Genomic DNA, 16,556 nt, shown 5'->3' with positions numbered 1-16,556 from the left:
CGTACGTAGCCAACCATGCTAATCAAATGAGAGCCCCCCCCCCACGTCACGTCATGTGGGTCATGATGGCTGTTTCACCATACTTCACGCTACAGTCAGAATGTAGAATTTATGCAACTGGTTTGGTACCACTCGTAAAAGATTAACTAACCCATATTTATTTGAGCATGGAAACTATGACTTTGAATAATTTGTAGGTAACTTTTAGCATTGGGATATTTGGCCTAAGACCAGTTACATTGTGTATATATTTTAGCTATTGGAGGAACCTGAGTACCTGGAGGAAACCCCATGCAGAACAGGGGGGAGAACATACAAACTCCATGCAGATTGGCACCCGAGTCAAGAATAAAATCCAAGGCACGAGTGTTACCACTGCGCTCACCCACCCTCTCCTACCCATGTTGATGGAAATGTTTGTGGCTTTTCAGCATGTCCGGTAAAAAAAAAATGTGTGGTAGGAAACCGGCAAGCCACTTTCCATATCGGCCCAGACCCCACTGTAAATCAGCACTGACCTTCCGATTAATATTGCAGTGCCATTTGCATCGGTGGCCGGGCTGAGAAAAGTCAATTCGCTGCAGGCAATAATCTGGTTTAATCTAAAAAAAAAAAGCTGCCTGGGAATTAAACCCGGCATTCTTGTGATTCTAGTGGCAATATTTGTTGGAATGGATGGACGTACCCACGCTTTCTCACCAAATTGCTACCGCCAATCAGCCAATTTGGTGTAGAATTTAAGAAATATTCACCGTTGTTTCAACTGCTGTGCCAGAACACGGATTTGAACTTTTGCAACCTTTAGCTTGCAAGTTGCTTGTGCTAATAATTATTACACTACAGCAGCTGCATAGTAATACTGAACTGGTTAGATAATTATTCATTCACAGAAATTTCCAAGATTTGAACTTCTGCCCACGCTGCTTCGTGGCTTTGTGAGCTGCCTCTGCGTATAAATGTAGCCGCAGAAATGAGCCCCAAAGCCTACAGGGCACAGGCACTGGACTGTGGCATTAAACCAAAATTATGGCTGGAGTCTGGGTAAATTCAGTGATTCAGACATAAGCATGAATTCAAATGAAGAGAAGCAGGAGGGAGTGGGTGTATGTGACAGTAGCGGACGCGCTTGTGTGTGTGTGTATATACGTGCATCGTTGTGTGTGTGTGTATATACGTGCATGGTAATGTGTGTGCATTGAGTGTGGTGTGTGTGGAGAGCGGCCGTGTAGTGGTTCGCGCGCTGCGCTACAAATCCAATGACTCGCGGCCAACACCAGTGACGGTTATCTGAACCGATCCTGGGCCTTCCCTAGGTCAACTCTGCCTCAAATGAGTATCTGTTGCGATGTGTAAAAACATTGCCACGGTCGGAGACAAAGGCGGCCGGGCGTGGCGCTGGCCCCCCCCATTGCTCACGTGTGCCGTTCCGGCCTTCATAGGTCGCTCACTAACGATACTTGCCTTAACAGTCTGTCAAGGCTACACGGCGGGGGGGGGTCTTTGTCTTTGTCTCTGTGTAGGTGGAGGCCATGAAGGGTGTTGTGGAGGAGCTGAAGATGCGCATCGTGGAGATGACGGACGAGAGCGCGTGTCTTGACGGAGGAGATGTCCTCTTCACTGGTAACCGCTTCACTCGGGTCGCCCAATGCTGCCTGTCGTCAATGCACTGGGATGGGGTGGGACACCAAGGTGGCTAGGAGATGTTAACTGCCTCGCCTGGTATACAGGAGGTCACGGGTTCGATCCCGACCCTTACGCCTGCTGTATATTTGGAGTTTGCGTGTTCTCCCTGTGGTGGCGTGGATTTTTCTCCCAGGTCCTTCGGTTTTTACCTCTGCATTAAAAAAAAAACATTCGTTTTGAGTATTTGTCTGCGACAAATTTCCAAGTGATAAGCCACTTCATTGAGCTGTCAGTTGTGGCCAGGTCACTTCTGAAAAAGAGCTATGTAGTTTAGTGGGCCTTACCTGGTAAAATAAACAGTTTAGTTTATTTCCATTTTGTTAGCAACGCCCACGTTATTCCCATTTTCAAAATAAAATCATTGGGCCTAGGTACCACATTTTATTATACAAAAGCCGTTTATTTTACATTTTGGATTTATCTAAATGTGACATCACAGCAAGTGTGACGCCACTGAATGCCATGTTATATGTGTCATATACATATCGGCATTGCATTCTTAGAAAAATACATACAAACAGGGATAAAAGTACAAGTGCAGACCTTTTTCAATCCACTGCTGGATGAGGGCTGACCCACTTAATGCGAGTCGTGGGTGATTATTTGACGTTACTGCGCCACGTTGCCCAATGCTGCTTGATCAAAGAAAGGGGTTTCCAGGCATCGGTGAAGATGTTACTCGCCACTAATCGTTAACCGCGCCAGGCTAGGTGTACACCTTAAGGAAGCCGCGTTAATTTTTTTGTCGATGGCTGGCTGGCTGGCTGTCTGGCAGAAGAAGGTCAAGGAACAGAGAACCCAGGTGTTCATATTCTCGACCACTGACAGAGAAACCCAGGTGTTATGAGATAATTGATTTGAGATGACTGGCAGATGCAGCACCTGCGCTCCCCACTGCCAACCAAAACACAGATTTATATGTAGACAGAGATAAAGATCTGCCATATAGCCTTAAAGACTGTTGGGGCAAGTGCTGTTAGCGAGCACCAATGAAGGCCGGCACGGCACACGAGGGGGTGGGTGGCCAGCACCACATTGCGGCCGCTTTTGTCTCCCCAGTGGCGATGTTTACACAGCGCACCAGGTACTAATTTTAGGCTTAGTCGACCTAGGGGAGGCCCAAATAATAGTCACTGGTGTTGGCTGTGAGTGGGAATCAAACTCTGGTCACTGGGTTCGTAGCGCAGCGCGCGAACCACTACACTACCACTGTGTGTGTAAAGACGGACGCGCACACACACACACACACTACCCACTGCTTTATTACTTCAATAAAATGAAGGACATTATGACTTGTATACATTACACATTTGATTGCGATGATGCAATTCAACTTCAAATAGTCTAAAACTGGTTGTTGCTACATTCTACGCAGTTTCCAAGCAAAACTGTATACACGGGCGTGTGTAAAATAATAGCAGCAGTGGCATGTGCAGGTATGAAATTAAAGTATATTGCACGTTTAGGAATTTAGACACGGGGCGTTTAATGTTAGGCGTCGGCAGTGATTACCCATAAGCGGAGCAGAAAGGTGAAGCGTGCATTAGGACTTGAATTTTGGGGGGGCGGGGTGGGGGAGTCTGAGCTACGGATAGATGGTAAAGGTGGAGCCCTGCAATTAACTTGCTCTGGATCTGAATCGAGAATCTAAGCGGGGTGTCGCTTCCGTGCTCTGACATCCGTATGCACGTACGTATGTTGAACTTCTTTCGCACTGTACGTAGCCAACCGTACTAATCGGACACATTAGTGCCCCCCCCCCCCCACACACCCCACCCATCAGGATCGCTATTGAGTGCTTTGTTGTGGAGGAACCACCCAGGCAGTATTTCAAGAATGTAAAGTTGTATTGATGAACACCAGTCCTTACCTTTTATGAGGCATGCAATTCGTATACGCTGTACGTCAGGGGTTCACGGACACCCCGCGGCCACTGTAGATTCTACGTTGATCATAAGAGCATGACTTTTTATTTTCAATGTATTTTGATGAAGATTGCGTCGTCGTGAAATACCGGCGAAGGGAGCGAATCGTTACATCGCAAATAATCTTCTTCCATGTCCCCTTGGCATTTTCGGCCCGATCCGTTTTTCTTCGCCCTCGGTCTAATCGCCGTACTTTCTCCACTTGTCGTATGTCCGTCACCGGCATCGTCCAACTGAGACGGTTTCCGTCACGTCCAGTGGTTTGATGCCTGACGCTCTCTCGGATCATGGTCTTCTTCTTTTTCCCCAAGCACCTCCCCAGCGTGTCCTCTCCATTATCGCGATTTGGCAGCCGGTCACCAGTCTTTGTGTCACATGTCCGCAGTTTTGACAGTTTCCTGTACTAGGCCTGACTTGGTAATCTTGATTATTTGTCTGTGTATATTGTTGCCGGGGCTTCCTTCTTCGTCGCATTATCCTTCATAAAAAAACAACACATTTTTGAGTCTCCTGTCCTAATAAAAGAACGCTTTTCCTAGCATCTTCAGCAGGGGATTATAATCGTCAACTCGATCTTTAAAGTGACTGGGGGGGTGGGGAAATTGATGTCTAGCTCGGTGGCAGAGTGTGAGTGGCTTGCAATCCAAATGTTGAGTTCACATCCTGATAGCGGTTGACGCGGCCCATCATCCATCTTTGATAAATAAAATAATAACACTTAATGAGGTCAAGAGTGTGGTTGTCCGATGCACATACTCTCCCCCCACCATCGGAATGTGGAATCTTCACCACGGGCCGAGGGCTGTAAATCTCACATGAGCACAGCCTGAATGCTCAGTTGAGCAGAAAAAGTACTTTTGACTTTCTGACAGTTAACCAATTCAGTACCCAAACTTCTAAGAAGAACTAAAGAATGGCAAATTACGTTGCAAATGTGCCGAGACTTCTGTAAGAACACGACCGCACACAAAGCTTCAGAGTAAAAGCAGCGCGATCAAGACCAAGTTTTCGTGAGGGGGTGGGGTGTGGTCGTATTTTCCTTCTTTTTTTTTTTGGACCCGTCAAATTAAGCCTTCGAAAAATCTCCATGACCTTTTTCGCCAATTCTTTCGCGTTGTTAAAATATAAGCTCGCAAATCGCTCGCCCTAAACCCTCGCAGTTTGAGTGGCTTCTGTCTGTATAGCGCTTTAATCTAGGGCCCACCGATTTACGATCCTTCTTAACGTGCGCAATGTGCTATCAGATTTCATTTCGTTGGCAAGCCGTCGAGAAATTTAGAAACTCTGCATTTTATTTTTAGGTCGCTTTGCTATTAGATAGAGCGTACGAGTGTGCGCACACATTCCTGCCCTGCCTAATACAGAAACCAACACCTCCTCCTCCTTGAGCACAGACGAACACGAGGCCACTATGTGTCATAATCCCGATCTCGATCGAGACTCGGCTCTAGGTGATTTTGGTTGAACTTCCACTCGGTGGTTTATTCAGGCCATCATCATTCCTCCTGCATCAGGTAAAGTGGTGAGTACCACTTTGTAGGACGTCAACAGTGGATGTCTTATGGAATGGACTAATCCCCTGCCCGTAGGAATTTAGAATCCCCAACCAAGGGAGGGTGATCTTCGTTTGAGCAGGGAGATCCTTTTTGACTTGACATGACCGCAGTGAATTTTGATTTAAAGCTTTCGTGACTGCAGGGATTCATATTCTTGGTTCTTTCGGTAAAGTCACGTAGAAGGGAAACAATACAATTATAATTAAATAAAACATTTTTTATTTATTTTCTTGCTGTGGTTTTCACACCTGATGATTGCTTGTGTTGCAGTCAAAACGTCGTGAGAATTTTATTGTTTTATGTATTATTTATTTGTTATTTTATTGTTTCCCTTCTTCGTGACTTTACCGAAAGAACCAAGAATATGACCGCAGTGGTTAAGGTTATTGGTTCACCACACCTGACCGAGCGAAGGTAAAGATTCCATTTTGACTTCAGCAAACCATCAGCTGCATGCCTGAGCATGCTTGGAATCGCACTTGGGAGTCGGGGAAGATGAACACGTGGATTCAGCAAACATTTTGACTTGAGAAAGGTGAGCGGGGCTTGGGCTGAAGAGGTTGGTTGGCCGATGGTCGTGAGCTTTAGTGGAGATGGAGCGACATAAATCGGCATGTGCATGGGAGCCAAAATGGATTGTTAAGTTTCAGGATTGTGAGAGGTCAGAATCAAAATATCGATGTATGACTGGAGTGTGATATGAAGCTCTCTTTCACACATCCAGTGGGGGCTACGGGTTGGAGGCTTTCATCCAGCAGTGGATAGATGACCTAAATGATGAGGATTATGATGATGAAGCATCGACTGAGGCGCGTCAGTCACTTTCAGAAGAAGAAAATAATAATATAAAATTGAACACTTTTTTTGCTGTAGTTATATTAAAAAAAGCGTCTTTTGAATGCAAATGTGCCCGTGGTCACATACACACACAAAAACAAGCGCACGTTAAAGGGCAGCTATTTGAAACATCCCTGGATTTGCGGGATCGTGTGAATTGGGCCGGCGTTTGCAGTGGCAGCTAAAAAAAAAAAAATCGCACCTATTAGCCCCGGGGGTGCTAGTAGAGCACTTCATTTTACTTCATTTTTTTAGTTAAAAGCGGGGGCCCCTCCTTCTAAGCCACCCGGGTGGCGCTGTGGCCAGGAATGCTTCAACTCGGCAATCGGAACGGTCGCGAGTGAAATTTCCCAGAGGTCAAGTTGCTGCTCGTCATCTCCAGCAGCAGCACTCGCAGAATCGCTGCAAGTCACTCGCTCACGAGCGGTCGGTTGTCAGCGCCGTCGCTCTTGTATCGCTGCTGCTGCTGCTGCTGCTGCGGTGGCTGTTCCTGTGAACTTCAATCGGTGTATCCGCCGAACATGTTGAGGAATTCGGTCTATCAAGCCGACCTGTATCGCCTCCTCCACACTGTTCACTCGGCACACTGCAGGATGGAACAACGCGCTCACGCGCCCACTGATTTGCGCACCCGCCCACTCGCCGCACTCAATGTCGCAACTACAGCGCTCGCTCGCTCGCCGGCTCATTCACTCACCAAACCAACCTACTGAGTCACTCACTCGCCCACTCGCCAACCCGCTCGCTGCACTGCAGGTCACAGCGCTTCTCTTGCCGCTTCTTCCGTCGCACTGCGCCGCCTTGGAGTTCTTTGCCGTCATTTATCGCCGCAAAATTTCCAGGTTCTTACAACCTTGCTCGATTGTAAATAAACGCGTGTGTTTTTTTTTTAAACTGTAAACCGTTTTACAACTTTTATAGTGCTGGCCACTGTTAGGAGGGCTGGGGGAACCCGCACGTACATACAAAGACGAAGCTACCCCATGATATGGCCCTCAACAGACTGATGGGGCAAGTGCTGTTATCAAGCACGTATGTTAAGGCTGGTACAGCACATGAGGGAGTAGGTAGCCAGCACCACCCCTGGCCACCTTTGTCTCCCCCAGCGATCACGTGGAAGCAGATCCGTTGGTAAACACCTCGGTGCGATTCGAGCCTCGATCTGCTACTCGCAACCGAACGAGCTCGATGGACCAAATGGGCCCCTCGTATTTCTCACCTTTCTTTTATGTTCTCACGCCACACCAGCTGTTCAATTTATTGCGGGCGAGTTGATGCCGTAAAGGCTGAGTCGACCAAGGGGGGGGAGGCCTAAAACCGGTTGAAATGTTCGCCCGACGACACTTGGCCGTGAGCGGGCGTAAGACTCGCGTCGTTGGGCTCGTAGCACAGTGCACCGACCACTGCGCTACCGCTACCGCTACCCCCCACCCAACCCCGCACAAGCGCGCACAATCTCGCGCACGCACACACGCACATACACACGTACGCACACACACACACACACACGCGCGCTTCTAAAAGGTCTGCGGTGGGGTCTCCCCGGAGCGAGAAACTTAAACCCAGGGACCACCCGATTTTATATATATATATAAAAGTGGCGTGAAATGTCGGTTGCATCGCGTGCATGCAGACAATCATTCCTCACGCGCGCGCTCTCGCCGGTATCTCGCCCTGCGGGCCCGCGTCACACCTCGAAGCCACCAACCCCCCCCCCCCCGCCGCCGCCTCGCTCGCTAAACAACAAAAAATGCCTCGCTTGCGTCACCTCCGAGCGCCGCAGTCTGGGCGATAATTAATACAGCGGCGGTAATATTACAGGGCGGCGCTGTGTTCTTTTCTTTGGGGGGCGGGGGGGGGGCGTGGGTTTGAGAGCTCGACTAGCGACGAGAGACGTGCGTGGGCTGAAATCGTCTGTCCGGGGCTGGCTCCGGTCTCGCCGCGTCAATGTTATGGACGTCGCCCGACGGCATCGTCAATAAATATCGCATTGGCGTCATCGTCATTACCATCGTCAATCTCATCTTCTCGTCATGAGCGTCATTGCCGGCATCCTGAAAACGTAAGAAGGATTGCAAGCGAGAGGGGTGCCCACTCGGTTCATCGGGCTCATTCGGTTAAATCGTTAAATCTCCGTAGCAAACATCAGCCGTGAAAATAATAACTCGTCCTTATTAAATTAAAACGTCAAACTTCATCATTGGTAGCAGAAGCGGCCGCATCATCGCTACAGACACCATGCTTCTATGCCTTCACCATCCCACATTGACGATCATGGTGAAGTATGGTCAAACGAACCCCCACGACTCACACGGCATGGCGAGGCCCTCATCTGGATTGACAAAAGGGCTGTATGTGTACTACGTGTGTGTGTGTGTGTGCTCTCTGGATGTTCACTGTAGACATTTACAATGTAGATATGTGTAAAAAGAAAAGTCTCCATGCGTGTCTGTTTATTTACCACAGGACGGGAGTTTTTTGTGGGTCTGTCCAAGCGCACCAATCAGAGAGGAGCCGAAATTCTGGCGGACACGTTCAGGGTAAGAGTTCTGTCCCATAGCACTGTGTTGTGTGTGAACATGTGTGTCAATAACACGGGTGCTGTGTCTGCATATGCAAGCATACACGTACAACACTCGTGTACAGGGATACGAAACAAAGCTGTCCGTATGTCCAGTTGCCTGTTGGGACCAACAATCGTAAGTTCAACCGCCGCACAATAGATGGTGGTGGTGGCATCTCCATCTGCAGAACGTGAAGAACCAGTGGCATCTACATCTACAGAACGTGAAGAACCAGTGGCATCTACATCTGCAGAACGTGAAGAACCAGTGGCATCTCCATCTGCAGAACGTGAAGAACCAGTGGCATCTACATCTACAGAACGTGAAGAACCAGTGGCATCTACATCTGCAGAACGTGAAGAACCAGTGGCATCTACATCTGCATAACGTGAAGAACCAGTGGCATCTCCATCTGCATAACGTGAAGAACCAGTGGCATCTACATCTACAGAACGTGAAGAACCAGTGGCATCTACATCTGCAGAACGTGACGAACCACTGGCATCTACATGCACAGAATGTGAAGAACCAGTGGCATCTACATCTGCAGAACGTGAAGAACCAGTGGCATCTACATCTACAGGAGATTATACGACTTTTAAAGCCATTCCCCCGTGTCTAGTGTACATGCCGTACAACGCGTTTGGAATCGACAAGAGTAAAGTTGGGCTTACGAACAAATCGACCTATGAACAACCCGTTGGAACCTAACGTGTTCATAAGTAGAGGAATACCTGTAGATATCTACGTGTGCATGTACATGACAGAGGTGGTGCAGTGGTTGGCGCACTGTGCTAAAAACCCAGCGGCCAGAGTTAAATTCCCGCTCACGGCTACATCTATGACAAGTATCTAAACTCGTCCACGGCCTTAAATAAGGACCTGGTGCTGTGTGTAATACATCGGCTCTGGGGAAAACAAAGGGAGCCGGCCAAGGTTCTGACCACACCACCCCATCGTGTACCTAGCCTGGCACAAGTGTTGTGGTGATGGAATTATTACTTAGTGGCGAATGGCGACTGTTGCTGCTGTATGGTGTGAAAGAGTGAACGGTGGTGGAGTGGTTCCCACACTGCGCTACAAACCCGGTGACCACAGCGTTTAGTTTACGGTTGTGGCTAACATGAGTGGTGAGTTAACCTTAACCAATTCATCAACAAGCGTGGTCAAGTTTGGTCCAACTCAAAATGTTTTGCATACTTCCCGACATGCAACAAACTTGAAATTTGGCATGTGGCTAGCTGATGCAAAAAGTATAAAAATACACTTTTGCATTTGGGGGGGGGGGGGGTGCAATAATGTATATATTTTGCACGGCAAGTGAGCGGTGATGTCATATCTGTGATGTCACCCGCATGAGGCAGCGTCATGCAGTGTGCCTGCTGACGTCACGCAGGGTGCCTGCTGACGTCACACATCCCCCCTCCCCAACCCTCCGCGTAGGCTGTGTATTAACCCAAGACAAGAATCCAAGTTCCGGGCGAAGCCGGGTAGTAAAGCTCGTTTATTATATTTCACTGTGTGTGTGTGTGCGTGCGTTCAGTGGGGGAGCGGTGGTGTAGCGGTTAGCGCGCTGCGCTAAAAGCCTGGTGACCCGAGTTCGATTCTCGCCCGCAGCCAACACCAGTGACGATTAAGTATCTGAACCGTTCCTGGGCCTCCCCTACGTCAACTCGGCCTCATATGAGTACCTGGTGTGATCTGTGTAAACATCGCCACTAGGGAGACAAAGGCGGCCGGGCTTGGTGCTGGCCTTCATACGTGCTCGCTAACAGCACTTGCCCCAACAGTCTGTTAAGGCTATACGGGGGATCTTTGTCTTTGTGCGTTCAGGACTATGCCGTGTCCACTGTGCCTGTGAGTGGAGCTCTGCACCTCAAGAGCTTCTGCAGCATGGGGGGACCCGACCTGCTCGTCATCGGCAGCAGCGAAAACGCACAGCGTGCGCTACGGGTGAGGGGGAAGCGCACGCACTTGTGTGTGTGTGTGTGCGTGTTTGTGGGTGCACGTGTGTGTAGCGGTGAGCGCGTTGCGCTGCGAACCTAGCGACGTGAGTTCGACAGCAACTCCTATCGTGTTTTACGTTTCGTTTGTTGTTGCAACGTTCTGACCCGCCCCTACTGGACATCTGTGAGAAAAAAAAGAGCTTTATAGCTCATCGGATTCCTCCAGTATAAAGATTCTGATTCCCGCTCATGGCCAACAGCAGTGACGGGAATCTGAACCGGTTCTAGGTGGATTCGGCCTCAAATGAGTACCTGGTGCGGTGTGTAGTAAACATCGCCACTGGGGAGACAAAGGCGACCGGGCGTGGTGTTGGCCACCCACCTACCCACCCACCGTGCGTGCCGTGCCGGCCTTCATAAGCGCTCGCTAACAGCACTCGCCTCAACAGTCTGTTAAAGGCTACACGGTGGGGGGGGGGGGGTCTTTGTCTTTGCACGTGATGCTCGCTGACGGCGCCGTGTGTGTTTGTGCGCGCGTGGCGAGTAGACCATGCAGCAGCTCACCGACCACCACTACGACAAACTCACCGTGCCGGACGACGGCGCCGCCAACTGCGTGTACGCGCGGCTCGGCAACAAGGGGCACGCGCTCTTGCACGCGTCCGCCGAGGACTTCCCCGAGTCTGCCAAGGTGACGCCCGTCCGCTCATCTCCTTTTAATTGCCACCTCGTTGATTCACGCATCCGCCTGCTCGGCAACTCAACTCTCATTCGCTTGCCTACCCACTCTGCTCAATCATTCATTCACCTACCTACTTGCCTGCTCGGCAACTCAACTCTCATTCGCTTGCCTACCCACTCTGCTCAATCATTCATTCACCTACCTGCATGCTTGGCAACTCAACTTTCATTCGCTTGCCTACCCACTCTACTCAATCATTCATTCACCTACCAACTTGCTTTCTTGGCAACTCAACTTTCGTTCACTTGCCTACCCACTCTACTCAATCATTCATTCACCTACTTGCTTGCTTGCTCAGCAACTCAACTCTCATTCGCTTGCCTACCCCACTCTACTCAATCATTCATTCACCTACCTACTTACTTGCTCAGCAACTCAACTCTCATTCGCTTGCCTACCCACTCTACTCATTCATTCACCTACTTGCTTGCTTGGCAACTCAACTCTCATTCACTTGCCTACCCACTCTACTCAATCATTAATTCACCTACTTGCTTGCTTGGCAACTCAACAACTCTCATTCGCTTGCCTACCCACTCTACTCAATCATTCATTCACCTACCAACTTGCTTGCTCAGCAACTCAACTCTCATTCGCTTGCCTACCCACTCTACTCAATCATTCATTCACCTGCTTGCTTGCTCAGCAACTCAACTCTCATTCGCTTGCCTACCCACTCTACTCAATCATTCATTCACCTACCTACTTGCTTGCTCAGCAACTCAACTCTCATTCGCTTGCCTACCCACTCCACTCATTCATGAACCTACCTCCTCACCACCTGTCATATACTTACCTAGCCACTCGGTTCATTCAACTCGCCCACCCACTTATTAATTTACCAAAATTGTCACCTAACCTTGCTCACTTGTGCTCTTTCATGCAATCGCCCCCCACATCCATTCTCACTCGCCAGCTCACTCTCATCCATTCTCACCCATTTTGCCACTCACGATTTTCATAACTCACTCACTCATTGAATCACCCACCCGGTAACTCACTCGCACACAAACTGGCTCGCTCGTTCGCTCATTCATGCACTGCTTTACTTGACACGTTCATACTTGAGCTCGCTCTCACAATTTAGCCGACTCTCCCGAATGTTCACACAAAGACAAAGATCCCCCGTGTAGCCTGTAACAGACTGTTGGGGCAAGTGCTGTTTGCGAGCACCACCTATGAAGGCCGGAACGGCACACAAAGGGGTGGGTGGCCAGCACCACGCCCGGCCGCCTTTGTCTCCCCAGTGGCGATGTTTACACCGCACTAGCTACACACTTGAGGCTGAGTCGACCTAAGGGGAAGCCCAGGACCGGTTCACTTGTGTTGGCCGTGAGCGGGAATCGAACTCCGGTCGCCGGGTTCGTAGCGCAGTGCCGCTAACCGCTATCCTACCGGTCCCTACTCTCACACACACTCACTCTGGCTTGTGTAAAACACTCCCCCCCCCCCCCCCCCACTTTTTAAGCACAGCATGGACGGGTTGTGCTTTTTCTGTAGGATTCTATTGTTTGCGTATGTGACGTTTGGATTTGTGTACAATTAATTTTAGGTGAATCCTGTTCTTTTATTGTTTGTTGCGGTTGAACCCAAATCAAGAGCCGAGTGGCTCACAGGGTAAATCCTAATAACTGAAACTCACCTCCAATATCTCCACGTGGTGGCAGGCGTTTGAAAAGCTGAAGGATTACTCCCTCATCCCGGTGTCGAACTCGGAACTGGCGAAGGTGAACGGCGCTCTCACGTGCTGCTCTGTGCTGATCAACAAGCGCCACCAACTGTGACGTCACCCCGCCTGCCCCCCTCCCTCCCTCCCTCCCCACCGATCGCGGTCAACCACGCTCGCTCTCTAACGCACGCACGCACGCACGCGCACGATTTTACACGCACACGCAATGTCACGCATACACGCACGCAGTGTCCCGCGAACGAACGCGCGCGGTTCACGTAGTCTCACACGAGCACGGTGCTCTCGCGTGCTCGCACGCGTGCTGATAACTGCACGCACGCAGGCACACAATCAGCGCACGCTCCTTCACATGCCCAATGCTGGTCCCAAATTGCCCCTAACCCCCCCTGATGTCACAGCTGATCACCAGGCACCAGCGCGATGAAGGCTCATTTAAGCACGAAGCAAACCACAACGGCCACTTCTAACCGACCAAGCAGCCTCCTGTGGCTCCGATGGCGCTGAAGATTCTACAACGTCGCGTGCCCCGCCTCGCTGGGGGACTGGAGGATAGGTGGATATAGGTGAAAGGTTCAAATTTGTGAATGTTTATAGAACACGATGGTTACGCCATCATGCACAAATCCAGCAGTAGGGGGGGGGAGGGGTGTGGGTCTGATATGCAGCGTTGCACGACGGTGGATCCCACAGTGTACCATCACAATACATTGGCGTTTTATTCGTCGGTGGTGTTGCCGGGGGGCATCGTTCTGATATCGGCAGAAATTTCTCAAAGACTCGGAAAACATACCGCAGCCCAAAATGCTTGCCGTGTGAGCCAACCAATTTGATCAGATGCGCAATACATTGAGCTGGATTTACATATCGATTATCAGTTGCATTACACAGCTCCCATCGGATCACACAATACGAGTTGGGGGAGCCAAGAAGTTCAATAGATTTCGCCTCTGCTCCAGTGTGTGCCGCTGGACGGGAACATGATGGGGGGGGGCGGGGCTTGGTGATGTCATCGGCATCGTCAGCCCACCGTCACGCCGCGTGTGGCCTCCTGGGGGAGGGGTTTGGGGGGCGACGTCTTTTAAAGGGAGTGCCGAGTAATCGCCCACGAAAAAAAAATAGATTTTATAAGTCACAATAAAAAAAAGTTTTTGGCCTAATTATGTGCGGTAACCCTCCACCACCCGAGACAGGCAGTAAGGTTTGCCACGTAAACAACGCGCGAGAGCCTACGTGTTAAGCCGATTTATAATTCTTGTTAAAACTAAAATTAACCGACCTTAAATTGACCAATCCCAGCTTTAGTGTAAATACTCGTGTAGCATCCAGAACAACTCCTGGCTGTCGCCCCGATGAGGCTGGTTGTAATTGCTGGCGAAACGTCACCGGTACTTGAATTGTAAATGTTGTCGATTTGCTCTCCACCACACCGGTGTGCTACACCACCAGTAACGAATTGGCACGTTTTGTTAACGTGAATGAACCTTACTAATTGGCTGTGTCGGTTGATGGCGGGTTTAACGACATATAGTAATAGGGTTTTTCCCCTTTTTTCTGGCAACAAAACTGAAACCTTTTTACAAGGATTCATGTTTACTGCATTAACCACAATACCTGCAGTCACGTGGTCGAGCACCAATTGGGTCGAGGCTCAAAAGAAAGCCGTCCCTTGGTGTGGACCAATCAGTTTCAAGGACAATGCATATATTATCATAGTATGTTTTTTTTTGCATTTTGACTGCAGGTATTGTGGTTAATGCAGACATGAATCCTTGTAAAAAGGTTTCAGTTTTGTTGCCAGAAAAAAAGGGGAAAAACCCTATTACTACATTTTGGTACTGGCAAAGGAGGTCTAATGATGTAGTTAACGACATATATTTATGCGATCTAACCCTCTTGTGGATATTGGTCGTGAAAAAGCCTACTACGTGTCAAAGCGACTCCCAGAATGATGGTATTATCTTTTGAGCATCTGCTTCATAGGTATTTTGGAGTCTCGACACCTGCCACGATGGACAATAGCCAAGTTGGATACGCTGAACCGGTACTAGCCGAGGTCGGGATTTTGTTTTTGTAATTTGTATCTCCCAAGTTCTGATCCAGAACTTGCCCATCGGTGTCACGTCCTGAAACGACGAATCCGTTCCGGATCTCCTGAGGGCAAAGCGAGACCCTTCGTGCTGGAGAATGGTCCACAGAAGCGGATGTCACAAAACTTCCTCTCCGAGATTGCTTCTGTGGATTATTCTGGTCAGTTTGGCAGACGACAAATGCGTGGTTTTGGTAAGAGAAACACCGTAAATGATGTTTGGCAATCGCCTGTGATATGTAAATGAAAATATGGGTCCTGATATTCGTTAGTTCGTTCCTCAGTCCACTTGTCCTGGCGAGGGTCGCCACGGCAGCGGCAGCAGCAGCAGCGTGTTGAGTCGCGGCGGTCCAGACCTCCCTCACCCTGGCGAGACTCCTAGCGCTTCCTGGGGAATTCCCAGGAGGGGTTCCCAGGCCAGCTGAGCGACAGTCCCGCCAGCGTATCCTGGGCCGCCCCCCCCCCCCCCACCCCGGGGTCTTCTGATACGCGAATGAGAATTCTGCAATTGATTGAAAGCGTTTCTGTGCTCTCGGGTGCCAATCTTGTCCCTTTTTAGGCTAGGATCGCTGAAAAACCGTCGCATACGTATTAAAGCATTAAACTCTACACAAACACACGTCAGCGCCACACACCGACGAACTCATACCAAGCAACAAACTCTGGCAAACAATGTTTTTGGGGGGCGTGATTGCGGATAATTTAACTTGTGAACATGTTACTCTGTTATGAGTATTTAACAATCTGATTTTCCGATCCGAATCATGCATGCATACATTTTAGAACGACTTCTGTCATTCTGATTGGCCTATAATTCCATTGTCGGGGCACTGAGCCCAACACAGGCCCTGGGTGTCTCTCAGGACACTTTAACTATTTTTATTTTTAAAGTGTCCATCGTCTCGCCAGTGTTGATACCCATGATTAATACTGCTCCATCAAGTATTATGCATTTTAGGCCGAGATGAGCTTGGAAGAACCGGGTAAAGCACAGGTGCCAGTTACTACTCGTAATACAGGTGGTGGTCAGGGACAATCTGGGAAACATGGAGATTGCAGTTCAGTGCCCAATCTATTACCACACATTGCCGATCATACACGTGTACTTTTGCTGTTTTACGAATTTTTTTTTCCAGGTAAGGCCCACTGAGATATGTAGGTCTTTTTCATAAGCCACCTGGCCACAAACGATAGCGCGACGAAATGGATTATCACGTGGAAATTCATAGCGGCCAAATACTCTGAACCCATGATGTTGATTCTAAATGTGGAGGGGGAAAAAAAACCGGAGCAGGACCCGGAGAAAAATCCACGCGACCACGGGGGGTGAACACGCACATCCGTGCTATACGATCATGGAGCCAACGCGGAATTTTCCGCTGGCTATTTGCCGTTTGCCGAGCTGAAACCAATCTGTGATACTCTGGCCTGACAATGCTGTGTTGCGGTCAGTAGGACGCGAACACTGCGTCACCGCGTCACCTGCATGTGTTCTCGACGGGCACGCGTCGCGCCCATCGATGGTAC

General features: G+C 49.5%; 1 protein-coding gene across 1 annotated transcript in view; it reads left to right on the top strand.

The window, feature by feature from the left end:
- The window catches only part of LOC116955433 (N(G),N(G)-dimethylarginine dimethylaminohydrolase 1-like), a 51,760-nt gene extending 35,608 nt beyond the window's left edge, over positions 1-16,152 (top strand). Inside the window, exons 2-6 of the mRNA XM_032976509.2 lie at positions 1,521-1,620; positions 8,468-8,541; positions 10,399-10,518; positions 11,059-11,202; positions 12,921-16,152. Coding sequence (XP_032832400.1) covers positions 1,521-1,620; positions 8,468-8,541; positions 10,399-10,518; positions 11,059-11,202; positions 12,921-13,037 — 555 coding nt within the window. The 3' untranslated portion in view covers positions 13,038-16,152. The remainder of the gene's footprint in view (positions 1-1,520; positions 1,621-8,467; positions 8,542-10,398; positions 10,519-11,058; positions 11,203-12,920) is intronic.
- The last annotated feature ends 404 nt before the right edge of the window (positions 16,153-16,556 follow it).

The sequence above is a fragment of the Petromyzon marinus genome, chromosome 59 (genome assembly GCF_048934315.1).
Source record: "Petromyzon marinus isolate PM22_M1 ecotype Great Lakes invasive population chromosome 59, UKy_Petmar_22M1.pri1.0, whole genome shotgun sequence".
NCBI lineage: Eukaryota > Metazoa > Chordata > Hyperoartia > Petromyzontiformes > Petromyzontidae > Petromyzon > Petromyzon marinus.
Note: the sequence above shows the minus strand (reverse complement) of the source record. Positions and strands in the feature narration are given on the sequence as shown.